The 16,690-nt window shown below is 43.7% G+C and overlaps 1 protein-coding gene across 1 annotated transcript in view; it reads left to right on the plus strand.

Moving 5' to 3' along the window:
• NFX1 (nuclear transcription factor, X-box binding 1) overlaps positions 1–16,690 on the plus strand; it is a 92,275-nt gene that overhangs the window by 1,437 nt on the left and 74,148 nt on the right. The window contains exons 2-5 of the mRNA XM_075921512.2: positions 6,276–7,331; positions 10,803–10,964; positions 14,276–14,353; positions 15,248–15,353. Of these exons, the coding sequence (XP_075777627.2) occupies positions 6,276–7,331; positions 10,803–10,964; positions 14,276–14,353; positions 15,248–15,353 (1,402 nt within the window). The remainder of the gene's footprint in view (positions 1–6,275; positions 7,332–10,802; positions 10,965–14,275; positions 14,354–15,247; positions 15,354–16,690) is intronic.

The raw sequence follows: 16,690 nt of genomic DNA on the forward strand, positions 1-16,690 counted from the left end.
ATGTGAGTTTATTTCATGTTTGGTCTTATTTTAAGCTATCTATGGAAGAGTTGTATTGAAAACGTTATTTAGCTTTGTATTTAATACTGTGTTGTGTTAGGTGTGTGTCTTATGGTCATATAATGAAAGACTGGTTGTCAGAGGTACAGGCTCTATTAAGATGTTTAAGCCAATAATCAAAAGCTTGTATGTTAGGTACTTAAGATAAATATACCCTACTGCTTTATCAATGTTCTGATGGTGGTTTTTTGTTTTTGTTTTTTTGAGGGGAGGGCAGAGAAGGGAACTAAGCAAATTAGTTCAAGTCTGTCTGAAGTAAAATTGTTCTTATTCTAGTTTCTTTAATAATTAGCTGAGCAAAATCACCAGTAATGTAAACTGAATAATAGACTCCAGAATTTAGCTTTCAACAAACTAGTGCAGTTGTTTTCAAACTTTTTTTTTTTCTCATGACCCAGTTGAAGAAAATGTTTGATTCTGTGTCCCAACACAATTTGTCTAGAGTGTGGGCTCTGGGATGGGGCTGAGGATGAGAGGTTTGGAGTATGCGAGGGGGCTTTGGCTTGAGTGACAGTCAAGGCTGGGATATGAGGGGCTTACCTGGACTAGCTCCCGGTCAGCAATATTGCGGTGTGTGTGAAGGCAGGCTTCCTGCCTCTCCTTGCACTAGGGATGTAAGTGACGAATTGACTATCCAACAAGCATATGCTTATTGGAATGTTGACTAGTGATTCAACTAGTCGCTTCCCCCCACCCTTTACTGCCTCTATTGAAGAGGGGCAAGCCGGCTTAAAAGACAGCTCCTACCAGCACTGCTTCTGTGGGGGCACAGTGGGGAACTGGCGGCGTTTCTGCCTTTGAAATATAGCTAGAGTTGGTGGGGCTCTTGCTACATTTCAAAGGCAGAAGTGTCCTTATCGACTAACCAAATAGTCGATGGAAATTCCATCAACTTCCAGCCATGGCCAGCCCACGGCTCACCAGCTGCATGCAGCTCTTTCCCCCCCATTAGGGTGCAGCTCACAAAGCTCCTCCCTCCCATGGCTCGTAAAGCTGCCTCCAAAAACCGCCCTCTCCTCCCAGCTCCCTGTGCTGACCTGGGCAGGGATGGAGAATTAAAGATGGCGTCGGCCAGCGGGATCCTGATGTGGCCAAAAAGCCTCTAAACATGTTTTCTTAAAGGGGCAGAAGTGGTTCCTGCCCCCTTTCCACCAAACGCAACCGGGGACTCCTTTTAAAGGGGAGTCCTTTCCCCCTCCACAGCTTTGCCCCAGCTCTTCGCGCTGCATCCATTGATATCTTGGCTCTTTGCCCAGAATGGGTTGGCCTAGACTACCCATGGCCAATAGTCCATGGTTTGCCCTGGACTATTGGTTTAGTTGATTAATCTAAATTAACATCCCTACCTTGCACCACAGACCATGCTGTATCCTAGAAACAGCCAGCAGCAGGTTCCCAGCCCATGAGAGTATGGAGCAACTGCTTGGGACAGGAGCAGTGTGTGGAGTGCTATGTGCTCTCTTCCCCCCCACCTAGGAACTAGGCCTCCTGCACAGTCTGCTATGCCAGGATAAGTAGGTAGTCTACCTTAGCACTCCCCCTGGTCACCTGAACCTCTTGCAGCAATGAGACTCCGAGGCAGTAATGAGTTGCTGCCCCTAGTTTGAAAACCACTGAACTAGAGCGCCCGTTTTATGAAAAATATTGATTTCATAGTTGAGTATTTGAAAATCTAGAATGCAAAATCAAATGTAAGGTTTTCAATCTTTTTTCATTAATCTGTGATTCAATTTAGTGTTTTGTTGAAGTCAAAGAATCTAATATATAAAGGAGAACGTTTGTATGTTTGTGCGCTAATAACTTGGACACTACAACAGCTACTGCAACCAAACTTTGTATGGGATAACCTTTTAACCAGGAGAAGGTTTTAAGTTACTATGGGAGGGAAGACATGAGAGATGGACACCTCTCCCCGGGGCTGTACAGAGCTTGGCATTGCAGGGAGAAGTGGCTTTCCGGGGGAAGCGGCAGGGACAGTCGCCCACTAAGGCCGGTGGAGGGATAACTTGTCATCCAGGAGAAGGTTTTAAGGGACTGTGGGAGGGAAGAGATGAGAGACCGACACCACTCCCCGGGGCTGCACTGAGTTTGGCAATTTGGGGAGAAGTGGCTTCCCCAGGGAAGCAGTGGGGCCAGTCACTCACTAAGGCCAGTGGAGGGACAAGGAAGTGGAGGGCGGTCTCAGGCGCCGGCAGCAGGCACGTGGCTCCCTTACCCCTCCCTCCCTTCAGGCTCCTCACCTCAGTTATATCAACTGTCAACTTATATTTCAACAATGTATACTGACAAAGCACAAGGACAGTCACTTAAAGTAGCTGGAATTGATTTGGAAACATCTGCTTTTCACATGGACAACTCTGTGGCGTGTTCAGGAGTTGGAAGTGGAAAAAATTGGTACATATTTGTTAAGAATAATGAAACAAAAATTATAGTTTACAATAAAGTTTTTGATAACACGTAAAATTGGTTGTTCTATACTTTTTTTAAGTATATTTTAATCCCTATAGCACTCAATGCAACTTTTCTACTATTCAAAAAATAATGGACTACAGGCAGTCCCCGAGTTACGCGGCTCCGACTTACGTCGGATCTGCACTTACGAACGGGGCTTTCTCGCCCCGGAGCTCGCAGGCAGCGGGACCGCCCAGAGTGCAGCGGTCCCGCCACCTCTACCTCCGGGGTGAGAAAAGCTGCTCTGGGTGCCCCTGGTCTGCTGGAGACTGTCTCCAGCAGACCAGGGACACCTGGAGCAAAGCCGGGGAGGCGGAGGGGTCCCGCTCCTCTGAGGCTTTGCTGTGGCAAAGCCGGGGAGGCGCGGGACTCCGCCGCCGCTGTGGCTTTGCTCCCGGTGTCCCTGGTCTGCTGGAGACGGTCCCCAGCAGACCAGAGGCACCCGGAGCAAAGCCGCAGTGGCGGCAGGATCCCGCGCCTCCCCGGCTTTGCTCCGGGTGTCCCTGGTCTGCTGGGGACCGTCTCCAGCAGACCAGGGACATGGGGAGCAAAGCCGCAGCGGCGGTGGGGTCCCGCGCCTCTGAGGCTTTGCCACAGCAAAGCCTCAGAGGCGTGGGACCCCGCCGCCGCTGCGGCTTTGCTCCCCATGTCCCTGGTCTGCTGGGGGGGGGGGGGCGCAGCTAGTGAGCCCCCCCCCCCCCAGCAGACCAGGCTTTTGTTGTGGACCCTGGGGTAGAGCAGCTGGGGTGCTGCCGGGTTGGTCCTGCAGGGACCTACCTGGCAGCCCAGCTGTTCTGTCCCAGGCTCGAGATTCAGCCACTGTTGAAACTGATCAGTGGCTGATTCCAGCTTCCTGTAGTCAGCCCCTGGTCAGTTTCAGCAGCAGTGGCTGAATCTGGAGCCAGTTCCGACTTACATACAAATTCAACTTAAGAACAAACCTATAGTCCCTATCTTGTACGTAACCCGGTGACTGCCTGTACTGTTTTTCTAAATTTTGTTCCTCGACTTTCCCGAGTAACTCTGGGTAACTCCTGCTAGTTTCTAATAAAATAAATAGTGATTGTATTCTTTTATTCTGAAGTCTTTCTAGATAGTTTTATTTTTAATAGGTACCGGTTGCTTTAATGTTGCTCTTGATATGCTTGCCAAAGATGTCTAATGTAAGACAAGATCCAAAAAGTGGATTGTATTTGTACTTATTTTTCCTAGAAGTTGTTGGCAAAAAATAAGCCTTTTTTCAGTGTACTTATGGGGAATATGATTTTTGTCTCTTCTTTCTGCGTTTTTCCCAGTTGTTTTCCCAGTTTTTGCACTGTTGTGTAAACAAGCAAAGGGGCAGATGTACTGTGTGCTGCTGGTGTTCCTCAGGAGATGGGCTACTGAGTTTTGGACTAGATAGTTTTTTCTTTTAGGTCAGTGGGCTCATTGCCATTTACAGTTAATTGCAGTAATACAGTTTGGAACTCAAGAAGGCACTCTCATGAGCTCATCAGACAACAATAGATGTACCATCTTTTTGTTAATTGCAGAATCAAGGAAGTACAGGCAGTCCCCGGGTTATGTACAAGATAGGAACTGTAGGTTTGTTCTTAAGTTGAATCTGTATGTAAGTCGGAACTGGCGTCCAGATTCAGCCGCTGCTGAAACTGATCAGTTTCAACAGCGGCTGAATCTGGACGCCAGTTCTGACTTACATACAGATTCAACTTAAGAACCCCAGGCATCCCCAAGTTAGCTGCTGCTGAAACTGATCAGTGGCTGATTCCAGGAAGCCCGGGGCAGGGGCTTCCTGTACTCAGCCACTGGTCAGTTTCAGCAGCGGCTGACTTGGGGACGCCTGGAGGAGAGCAGCTGGGGTGCTGCTGGGTTGGTCCAGTAGCGCCGCCGCTCCTCGGCGCTACTGGACCAACCCAGCAGCACCCAAGCTGCTCTGCCCCAGGCGTCCTGATTCAGCCGCTGCTGAAACTGACCAGCAGTGGCTGAATCAGGACGCCTGGGGCAGAGCAGCTGGGGTGCTGCCGGGTTGGTCCAGTAGCACCCAGAGCGGCGCTACGGGACCAACCAGCAGCGCCCCAGCTGCTGTACCACAGGCGTCGGGAGCAAAGCCGTGGAGCACGGGGGCAGAGGGACAGCCCAGACGCGCTGTGGCTGTCCTGCTGCCCTCGGGCTCCGCGGCTTTGCTCTGCTTTGCTCCCCGTCTCCCTGGTCTGCAGACCAGGGGGACGGGGAGCAAAGCCGCGGAGCACGCGGGCAGCGGACAGCCCGGACGCGTCTGGGCTGTCCGCTGCCTGCGTGTTCCGTGGCTTTGCTCCCCATTCCCCTGGTCTGCAGACCAGGGAGACTGGGAGCAAAGCAGAGCAAAGCCGCGGAGCACGCGGGCAGCCGACAGCCCGGACGCGTCTGGGCTGTCCGCTGCCTGCGTGTTCCGCCGCTTTGCTCCCTGTCCCCCTGGTCTGCTGGAGGCCAGGGAGACGGGCCCCGTTCGTAACTGTGGATCCGACATAAGTCGGATCCGCGTAACTCAGGGACTGCCTGTATTCAGAGGAAGCCCCAGAGTATGAGCCCGCTTCCCCTCAGAGATTTAAACTTTTAAGCAAGAATTAGTGGTGACTGAAATATGACTTTCATAGAAGATGGCTGCAGCGTCAGCTGTAGAGAGGGATATGTCTTCGCCATGTAAGACAGGAGTGGCAAACATATTGCTTGCCCAAAGGACCCACAGGTCCTGCAGAAATTAGCAAAGAAATCTGCTTATTTCTGCCACATTATAAAAGAATTGGGAGGGAGCTAAAGTCAAAGGTGGTGAAGTATAAGAGGAAGATTGTGGTCTTAGCTCCTACCCTACCTCCCACAGTGCAACTAATGCCCCTCAGGACTGACTCAAAAGAGGGTCTTCCAGGTGCTTCCAGTCCATATAATAGTCACCTCTTGTCTCTTCACTCACCCCACTCCATTCCTGCTGCCACCAGTCTCCTAGCATTGGGATCAGAATATTTTTTTCAGATTTCTCCCTCACTGCCAATGCTGTTCAGCCTCATACTACTAGGTACAAGGAAAAGGAATCTTATTATTATCCTCACATCTTAGTCCAGGAACCAGGACTTGGCAGAGAGAGGAGGAGGAGGAAGAGTGAAAAGAGGAATAAGCAAGTGGGGATGGAGGAGTAACAGGAGAGGTCAGGAAGAAAGTTGGTGTAGGGTGAAAGAAAGTTAATGAGAAGAAGAGGACATGGAGAGGGAAAATGCCAAAGTGAGGTTGTGTGGGAGAAGAGGGGAGATGGTGTCAATGTCCAAAGCGGTCAATGGGTAGGGAAAAGAGGGAACATTCATATAAAGAATGGAGGTCATGGGGATGAAGTGAGGTTTCAGAATAGCCAAAAGCTTCTTGTGAAAAGTGTTTTAAATATGATATTTTACTTGGCTACCTAAAGGACAATGCTGTCAGAAGACTGCAGCCTTTTTTTTTCCTTAGTGAAGTTTTTACCCACAGCTGGTAACTGAGAAGATACAGAACAAATTTAACATGTCTGATATAAGGCAAACAGAAAATAACTGTTTTTATATAAGCAATGAAAACTTCCTGGGGAAAAAAAAACAAACTCCTTGATCAGGGTGCTTATTTTGCTGCTTAGGGTTTAGAGCAGCTGCACTATTCGTCCCATTGTGTATGCAGTAGACTGCTGTGGTACATCATGACATGAATTTTAATACTGACACAGCTCTGAACATCAGTAACTTTTTTTGTTTTGTTTTGCTCTTTAGGTGTATTACATTTCAATCCGGATGCAGCTGATTTTATTCCAAGAGAGAGAGAGATTCCTGATGTAAATTGGAGAAGTCTGGGTAGATTGGAATCCAGTAGCACACGGAGGAGAAATGATAATCTGTCATTTCATAATCAGACTTCTGATAGAGGCGCTGACTATGAAAGCTCTTCTACAAAGCAACACAGCTTTTATAGACCAGAAAACCAGTTCTGTGGCCAGCAAGATTTTCTCCAGTTTTCTGGTACCAGTAAAACTCATAAGGATCACAGCTTTCAAAGCCAGCGATGGCACAGATCTAGAAGTGATAGAACATATACTAGAAACAGGATAAGGCAAGCATCTACTGATGGTACAAAAGACATGACTGTTTTAGATAGTGCAGTAGTGCCTAGGTGGAGAGTCAGTCCTAAAGAATATAATGACTTAGGTTCTTCAGAGAGTGATAAGGAGGTATCTAGTGCAGATAATAGAGGGGCAAAACCAAAGAAAACACACCTGATGCCTACATCTGGAAGAAGTCTCAAAGAGAAGGGAAAGCAATTGCATGAGCGGGATAAGAGAGTGACATCTAAACAGAAGGATATGTTTGAAAACATACCATCTTTGGATCTGACTCAGTCTGACTCTTCAGAAGTGTCTGTTGGAAAAGCATTGTACGATGGATATGCTGGCAATAGTGATGAGCAAAAAAGATACCCATTTGCAAACAAGAAATATTCCAGGAAGCCCATGTTGAGTAAACCACCATTAGGTAAAGAAATCCAGAAAAGACCGGAGACTCACCGCAGTAAAAGTACAAAATCGGTTAAGAAGCCTCCTCTTACTTACACTCCAAAAGATAAAATTAGTGAGGGGAGTAAAGATTCAGGTATTCACAACAATGATAAAAACATGACCAGCGTAACAAAGACTCAGCCATTAGGAGAATCAATTACATGTGGTGGAAGAAAGCTCCAACTGCATGTGGGACACACAGCTTCCCTTCACTTCAACTGGACTAAGTATTGGAAAAAGCATACTGATGTACCAAGGAACAAGGAAACTCATACAGGTAAGTTTTGTGGATTGGTTTTGACCTCCAAATTAAAGGTCTGGTCCTGTGAGATGACTGATTTTTAACTGCTTTTGAAGTTATAGTTGTTTGGAGATGATTGGCATTTCACAGAAGTTGCTTCACACATCATGGGGCCTGTTTCAGGGGATATAAATTATACTGAGCATACCTGGATTGTATTTAAATGAAAGTTTGCAATCTTTCTGTCTTTCCATAATTCCTCCTTCAATGTAGAAAGGTGCTAGCCTTTCCATGGGTTTTGTTTAAAGCTGAATTTGCATCTTTTGTGAATCAGACTTCACATTTTCCCCACAGTTCTACCCTCCATTTTGAAGTGATTTGAACAAGCATCCTGAAGCTGGAGAATTCTTAAATACAATTTTAAAAGTTGCAAATGTTTTCTAACATTTTATTGCACACAGAGAGGAGCCAATTAAAGGATGAGTAAAACAAACCTCCCGTTGCTGGACTCCCTTTGCCGAGATGAAGCCCATACCAAAATATGTAATGTTGGAAATGCAAAAAAAACAGTTAGGCCGTAGTATTGGAACAGTGGAGTGGAGCGGAATATGACATGACATTGACCATTCATCAATGAGTAGACTGCAGAATCTAAGCACTGTGCTGGTAGTGGAACTTGTGAAAAGTCTTTTGTACCAGTTTTGGAACCTAAACAGATGAGGAGCGGACAAATCACAATCCGAAACCACAGCACTCATTTAAGTACTCTTCTGCAATCTCCTTCAGCCACACAGATCCTCACTGAGCTCTTATAATGGTTCTTATGTCTGCTTGTTCAGAGTAATCACATAGCCACTCCCAGAGTAATCACATAGCCACTCCATCTGTGCCTTACACCCCAGTGGCATCTTTTCCCCTTTGCTTCAGAGATGTTATGAAAGACATAGGCAGCTATAATCAGGGTAATGTTTTTCTCACTGCAGTCTAATTTAGTGAGCAAACATTGCCAGAATCCCTTCAGTCCACCGAAAGCATGCTCAGCTGTTATTCTGCTGAGTTGGTAGTTGAAACTTTGGTGTGTCTAGTGGGCCAGTGTAAGGCTTCGTGATTAAATTGATTTCTAAAGATGCTCTTGATTTTTTTTCCTCTTCTCTTTTCCTTCTGCACTCTCACGTTATAGCTATAGGGCAGAGTTAAGTTTCCCATAACACAAGAACAAGAGGTAACTTAAAGAAATTACAGGTTTAAAACAAACACAAAGTACTACTTCTTAAAATAAGTATACACAGGCAACCTGTGAAATTCCTTACCAGAGGATATTATGAAGGCCAAGAACATAACGAGGTTCAAAAAAGAACTAGATAAATCATGAAGGATAGGTCCATCAATGGCTATTAGCCAAGATGGGCAGGAATAGTATCCATAGCCTCAGTTTTGTCAAAATCTGGAATGGATGACGGGTGGAATCACTTAATGATTACCCGTTCTATTCATTCCCCTATGAGGCAACTGGCATTGGCCACTGTCAGAAAACCGAATACAGGCAGTCCCCGAGTTATGCGGATCCGACTTATGTCGGATCCGCAGTTACGAACGGAGTTTTTCTCGCCCCGGAGGACGGGAGCGGCGGGACGCCCAGATGCGCCACGGTCCCGCTGCCCGTGTCCTCCGGGGCGAAAAAAGGTGCTCTGCGTCTCCCTGGTCTGCTGGGGGGGGAATCCCCCCCAGCACACCAGGGAGACGCTGAGCAAAGCTGCGGAGCACGTGGGCAGCAGGACAGCCCAGACGCGCCGCGGCTGTCCCGCTGCCTGCGTGCTCCGCGGCTTTGCTCAGCGTCTCCCTGCTCTGCTGATCTGCTGGAGACCAGCAGACCAGGGCGACGCGGAGCAAAGCCGCGGATGATCTGGGCAGCGGGACCGCGGTGCGTCTCGGTCCACTGCCCGCGTCTCCCTGGTCTGCTGTGGGGAGGGGGGGCGCGGGCGCAGCTAGTGCGCCCCCCAGCAGACCAGGCTTTTCTCCGGACGCCTGAGGTAGAGCAGCTGGGGCGCTGCCGGTTGGTCCTGTAGCACCGCTCTGGGCGCTACTGGACCAACCCAGCAGCACCCCAGCTTCTCTGCCCCAGGCGTCCTGATTCAGCCACTGCTGGTCAGTTTCAGCAGTAGCTGAATCAGGACACCTGGGGCAGAGCAGCTTGGGTGCTGCTGGGTTGGTCCAGTAGTGCCGAGGAGTGGCGCTACTGGAGCAGCCCAGCAGCACCCCAGCTGCTCTGCCCCAGGCGTCCCCAAGTCAGCTGCTGCTGAAACTGACCAGCACTGACTACAGGAAACCCGAGGCAGAGTTGCTCTGCCCCGGGCTTTCTGGAATCAGCCACTGATCGGTTTCAGCAGCAGCTGACTTGGGGACGCCTAAGGTTCTTAAGTTGAATCTGTATGTAAGAACTGGCGTCCAGATTCAGCCTGTTGAAACTGATCAGCGGCTGATTCCAGGAAGCCCGGGGCAGAGAAACTCTGCCTTGGGCTTCCTGTAGTCAGCCGCTGGTCAGTTTCAGCAGCTGCTGAATCTGGATGCCAGTTCCGACATACATACAGATTCAACTTAAGAACAAATCTACAGTCCCTATCTTGTACGTAACCCAGGGACTGCCTGTATTGGGTTAGATGGACCTTTGGTGTGACTCAATATTCCCATTTTTATGTTGTTTGGCTGCCCTAACTATATATACACATCTCAATGTATTTTCTAATTTTCCTCACCATTTGTTTGTAGTTTCTTGCTCCTTATATTTAAGGTGCACTTCCCTCTTTGTTTTCATGCTTGTTTGATGTTACTTGGCCATAATAAGGAACCCTTGTAGTGGGCAACCATCCCTCTGGCCTGGAATAGTTGAATGTGGCTCCTAAAATAGCTAGTTCGAAAGTGTTTATTGTTGTCAGTGGAGTATCAGCTGGTCTCTGTTACAGGCAGCATGCCCAGGGTCTATCTAATAGCTGTGTAACCACTAAAATTTGATGTGATTACATGACTATTCAGTTACACTCTATCTGACATTTCTAATGGAGACTTCTGCATGTTCCCAGTACTGTATCATTCTGTAAAAAATGCACAGGCACAGGACTTTTTACATTTGATTTAGATTGAGCTTTGTATAACAATGTACATTTTACAGTGTTCTTTGTCAATAGTTGAATAACTAAATTCCTCCACTTCAGGTAGCTGGAACAAATGACTGGTACATTTTTTTCATCTGCCAGAGAAGAATCCCTAATAGGTTTAAAGGAAACACCTTAAAAGGCTAACACGTACAAAAGCAGGGAATTTGTATCAAATTTTTGGATTGGAATCTTTCCTGTTTTTCTAACGCAAAAATACTTTGCATGTATCCACAGGAAAAAATATTCTAAAATTGCATTTAAAATGTAGCCTATTTTGGTGCCATTTTTAGAATGTGTAACTTGTGTGTATTGCCTTGATTAGTTTAGGTGTATAAGTATTTAATTTTTGTTTCAGGCTCTTTGATAGAACAGCTGACCACAGAGAAATATGAGTGTATGGTATGCTGTGAGGTGATCCGCACAATAGCGCCTGTGTGGAGCTGTCAGAATTGTTACCATGTGTTTCATCTGAACTGCATTAAGAAGTGGGCAAGATCACCAGCATCACAAGCCGAAGGTAGGTATTTTTTCATCTAATGTACAGAGAAATGCACATTTTATCGTATATGGAAGACAACACATTCTAATCCTAAATTTACTGTTCATTTAAGCTGATTATTACAACTGCTGCAGAGTTAAGAAAGGTTTAAATCGTAAGCGGGCAAATGTATGGTTCATCAAAGTATAACTTTTGTTTTCTATTCTTGTGGTATTCTTGGTGTGCCAGCCTTATTTTAATTTCATTTGCATTAAGACATCTATTTAATGGTTTCATATTCTAAGTTATCTAGAATTGATGTGCTTAGCTGGATTTACTTGACATTTGGTGTGCTGTAGGGCTAGTGACCCATTTGGGAATCTTATTTATGTAGTGTTCTGGCAATATGAGCGCTAAAAAACAGCCATTTTAAAGGAAACTTATTGGTGGTGTGTTTTTTCTGTTCAGCAGTTGAGATCAAACTGTTGATTATTAGTGAATCAAAATGGAGTCAAGATTTACCCAAGGTAGTGATAGCAGCCTGAGAGAATTACTTTGTGCATTTTCTACATTGCACATATTCCAATACAGATAAACAAAGTGTTTATATACTTGCCATTTTATATGGTTTAAAGTTCAGTATTTGTAAGCTGTCTAAAATCTATTTATTTGGATTACTTCAAAATTTGATTACGGTCATGTGGTGGAGTTAGTGGTTTATATTTGAGATAATTTGACTTGGATTCTTGAGTTATGGGGCTTACTCCAACGTCCCATCTACTTCTTCTGCCTTGTACTATTAAATAAGAACTAATCACTGAGACTTGGTTTTAGTCACAAGTGTTTCTAGTAAAAGTTAACGACTGGTCATGGGCAGTAATTAAAACTTCTTGGATCTGTCCATCAATTATACTGCATACCCATACTAAACCTTGGGCCGGGGAGGGAGAGGGAGCTGCAGGTACTCTGTGGGAGAGCATTCCTAGGAGACTATTCCTGCTCAGGGTGGGAGGTAGCCTAGGATCCCTGCTGGTGAGGGTGCGAGGGGCTGTGCAATGGCATGCAGCCTGGGACTCTCTGCTGCTCTGGGGGCAGTGCAGTAGTGTACAGCTCGGGACCCCCATTGGTGCCAGGAGGGATGATTGGTGGAGTTGCCAAGCACCTGCTCCAATCCAGCTCTGCACAACTCCGTGGAAGTTGCTGGCATGTCCCTATGGCTCCGAAGGGGTGGGAAGGCTTGGGGGGTTCCTCTGTGTGCTGCCTCTTCCATAAGCTCTAATTCTTCAGCTCCCAGTGACTAGGACCTATAGCCAGTGGAAGCTGTGGGGGCAATTCCTGCAACAGGGTCAGCACTCAGATCCCACTGGCCATGCTTCGGCCTAGGAGCTGCAGGGACATGCTTTCCCCACAGGTTACCCTGCATCCTAATCCCTGCCCCATTCCTGAGCTCCATCCCATAGCCAAACTTCTTCAGCTATAGCTGGTTCAGCAGCTGCTTGATCTTAGGTAGCCAACTACACTGACTGCTGCAGAAGATATGGAGGTCACAGAAAGTCATGGAATCCATGACACACAACCTTACTAATCACTGGCAGAGTTGCATGACTTGTTGAATTTGACGGCTGAAATCATCATTGATGGCTCTGAACTCTTCATTTAACTATACTAAGGTTAAATTAATCGCAAGCTCTTATCTAAAACAAAAGGGGTTTTGAATGGCGTGTCCAGATATTGCTACAACTTGGAAGTCATGGGTGGCATTTTTTTTGAGGGGGAATGTAATCCTAGTATTTTGTGTGTCTTTGGGGGTGGGGAGGGGATTAGACAGACAAGTGTTTCCTGGGAGGCAAGGAGTTAATGAGGATAAATGGGAATGTATGCAAGGGGAAATGTGACATTATCTTTTTATAATATTACCATAACAACCATTGTTAGTACCACTGTTATATAATTGCATCAAATCTTGTACCCAGAGTGACACATGGCCAGAAAAGGGTTAAGCAGATTCCAGGCCAAATGACCAGAGAAAAGCTTTAAAAGACAGAAAAGTTTTAATGGTAATTAGCAGGGCTTGACAAACCCTGGCGAGAGCCACCTGCCGGCCCCACACTGCGCGTGCGCCAGACCGGGACTGTGCATGCGCGAAGCGCCGGTGAATGGGGCGCTCAGAGCAACCAGCTGAAATCTACTGCCATGGGTGAGTAGATTCAGTGGTTTGTCAAGCCCTGGTAATTAGAATAATTCAATACTAATCAGGCTAGAACTTTGAAATGCAAACTATATTGCTAGAATCTAGAGGTAGTACTAATTGTGCATGTTTAGCTATGACTATGATAATAAAAGGACTTGTTTATATGTGTCTTTAAAGTTTGTGGTAAATTGTTTAATGGATAAATTACCTTATGGTAATTACCATGATGTTTGGGAAGAAGAAGGCTACATCAAAAGCTTATTGTTCCTCTAAAACTGTACGATCAAAAGGCTGACGGGATAGTATCAGAAGGCCATTGGGTCCTGATCTGTCATCTCTGATCTGCTTAAGATTTCATGCAGGGAAAACCCAAGCAGTGTTCCTTCTAACATTTTTCATCCTTGGAGAGGTTGAATTTTTTGGGGGTAGGTTAAATTTTCTTAATGTGGAACACCAATATTGAGGTGATGTGCACCTCCAGTACAAACAATCCTAGATATGAATATATATTTAAAACAGTTTGTAGGTATAGACTATGAAAAACATTAAAACAAGTGGTAATTAACAAGGAGCAATCAAATGAAAATTAACATTACCCTTGGACTACATGTATTTTATTATCCTTTCTAAGAACTCCATACCAAATGGAACATACTAAAAACAGCTATATAAATAAATCCAAGATATGGCCATTAAGTAAAAGCATAAAAAATATGCAGCAGAGCCCTATTTTAACAACCTATTCCCATAGACCACTACATCTTCAGAATCTCTACTAAAGTAGCTCTCAAAAAATGAAGCATCTGCCAAAACATTATCATGTTACTGACTTTTGCAGTTAACAAAACTATCCCTCTTGCATGCATATTATCCACACACAGTTTAGCTCTAAGGTGTTAAACAAATCTGAGTCAACTAGAAATAGTTATGCTCTCCTTGCAAATGTTAATTAAATATTTAATGACACTGGAAAAGAGAGTAAAAGACATTCACTCAGGCTTATACCATTTCTTGGATATCCACTGCTAATTCGACAAGTAGTGCGAAACATAGAAGGGTAAATTAATAAAATGACACAGCAAACAGCCACAAACAACCACTGAATATATAGGAAGGGAAGTAACATACTTTAAGTTCTTGTATATTCATTTATTTACAGATGGCAATAGTGGCTGGAGATGTCCTGCTTGTCAAAATGTTTCAACGCGCGTTCCTGCAACTTACACCTGTTTTTGTGGTGAGTGTATTTCATATTTACAATTGGTATTCCTTCCAATATTGTTGAATCTTTCCTTAGATCCCCAAAAGCTCTTATAGCTACTTTGTTAATGATATTGGAAGATCACCTCCTGACTTATGTTTCGTTCCTGTATAAAATTATATAACAAGTATTTAGTTTAATGTTAAAATAAAACCTTCTTTTAGTAATGTTATATCAGGATTGATAAGACATTTAGTAGGGAAAAAAATCTAGAAAATTACTAGCATACCTTGTTCAAGGTGGAGGTAATTACATCTATTATAGTACCGTCTCTACACATATTAGTGCAACTTTTTTAACGTAAATTTAACCCAACATAGTTAAACCAGTGCATATTCCTGTTTGTACACTCTTATTTTGGTATAAGAATGACTTTATTATTTTAGCATATGTTGACTGGAAACAGGTTTAATTTAATGGAAATAAATGACCAAACTGTAACTTAAACTGGTACACTAGTTTTAATTACAGCATAAGTTAAACAGGTGCAACTTTCCTGTGCAGATCCAGGGCCTAGCTTTCTATTTTGCCATATATAGGATGCTGCACAAAAAATTACAGAGTGGTTGGATAAATGCATTAACTGCATACTTTTTGGATATCTCACCCGTACTCTGACCAGTGATTCATATCTTTGAGACTTACACTACATTTCTAAGCAGCTTAATTCAGCTGCCACTTCTTCTTAAAATAAGCTCATCTTGGAAAAGTCTTTGATTTTCTAAAGGAGCTTAGAATGTCAACTAACTAAATGTGATACCTCAAAATTCATGATTTTACCTCCCTCATCACTCTCAATATCTTTACCTTATCTTTCTTTATTGTACAGTACTGAATTTTACAAATGTTTTATATCTGATTTTTTTTAAGGTAGGGTAAACAATCCTGAATGGAATAGAAATGAAATTCCACACAGCTGTGGAGAGCTTTGTAGAAAAAAAAAACCAGGTCAAGGCTGTCCACATGCTTGTAATATGTAAGTAAAAGTGTTTTTCATAATGTTTACTAGTGATCTACAAACATTTGTGAAATCTGTGGAAGCAAACATCTACTTGGATATTTGCATTTTTCCTTTCAGTTTGCTGGTAACTTAATTCTTAAACCACTGTTTTGATGTTTTTTTTAATGAATAAACAGAAACTTTGTATGAAAATGATTACTATGGAATATGATTCTCTGTACCCATACGAAAAGTTTTCAGAATTTCAGTGACTAATGCGAGCTACTATTTGTTAGAAATTTTCGGGTTCTTTTTAGGAAAGTGAAGCAATTAAAGCTTTTTCAATCTTTTTAATTCTGACTATAAAATGTATTACATTACTGGATCAAGTATATTTTTCAGTAGAAGCATGGAAATTAGTAGTGTGACACTTTCTGTTCCTCTTCACTTTTTTTTTATAGTGAGGAGAAATAATAAACAATTTTTCAGTTCAGATCTCATTTTAAAAAAAAATTGCAGTGTAACGAGAGATTAAAAATGTGAACATTTTTAGAAAATTTAATATTTGTTTAAAGGCTTATGCTTGTGGCTAAAATATTAGGATGTTAAGTGTAACAATTCATCTTATAAAACTGATTTTATTTTTTGTGTTAGGAATGAAAAATATATTTTATTTATTTGTTTGTTTGTTTATTTTTAGGATTGGTTAATTTTTGTGCCAGCCTGCCAAAATAGTGCCTTCTAAATTAAAGTATTGCCACTAAGGTTAAAGATTATGCATCCTTTTAACTTTTTTTAATAATCATACACTTAAAAATGTTGACCACTGTGTGTTGTTTACTGTGTTAAAGACAAACTTAGTAGGTAGGTCTCTAAATTTTTTCACTTTTTAAAACTGCTTTGAAAAATACATTTTGTAGCTTGGTAATATAGTGATCAGTTATAGCTGCAGGTTTGTTTTCCCTTAAAGTGAGAAAAGATGGCCAGTGGGTCTCTAACCTTGAATCAGGCATTTGAAGTAGTAGTAGTAAATAATGAAAACAAGAAAAAGTAATAAACACTAATATAGAAGTGCAAAGTAAAGAGCTTTGTTTAGAGGTCTTCCCTACTTGTTTTAACAGTGTATAACTAGCTTAGTACCCATTCATACTTTTGTAAGGCCAGAAGGGGCAATTATGGTCACCTAGCTCGTGGTTCTCAAACTTTTTGGCCCATAGCCCACCTGGCTCAATGAAAACGTTTCTGCAGACCACCAATTCTCCTGGGCCATTTTGCTAGTGCTCCAGCTAGAGAGAATGGTTTAATTTAAATTATTAAACGGATGAAGCGTTTTAACTTTCTCATGTTACTTTAAAATGAAGTTTGTTGAAGTA

Source organism: Pelodiscus sinensis, chromosome 2, assembly GCF_052426305.1.
Source record: "Pelodiscus sinensis isolate ZL-2025 chromosome 2, ASM5242630v1, whole genome shotgun sequence".
Classification (NCBI taxonomy): domain Eukaryota; kingdom Metazoa; phylum Chordata; order Testudines; family Trionychidae; genus Pelodiscus; species Pelodiscus sinensis.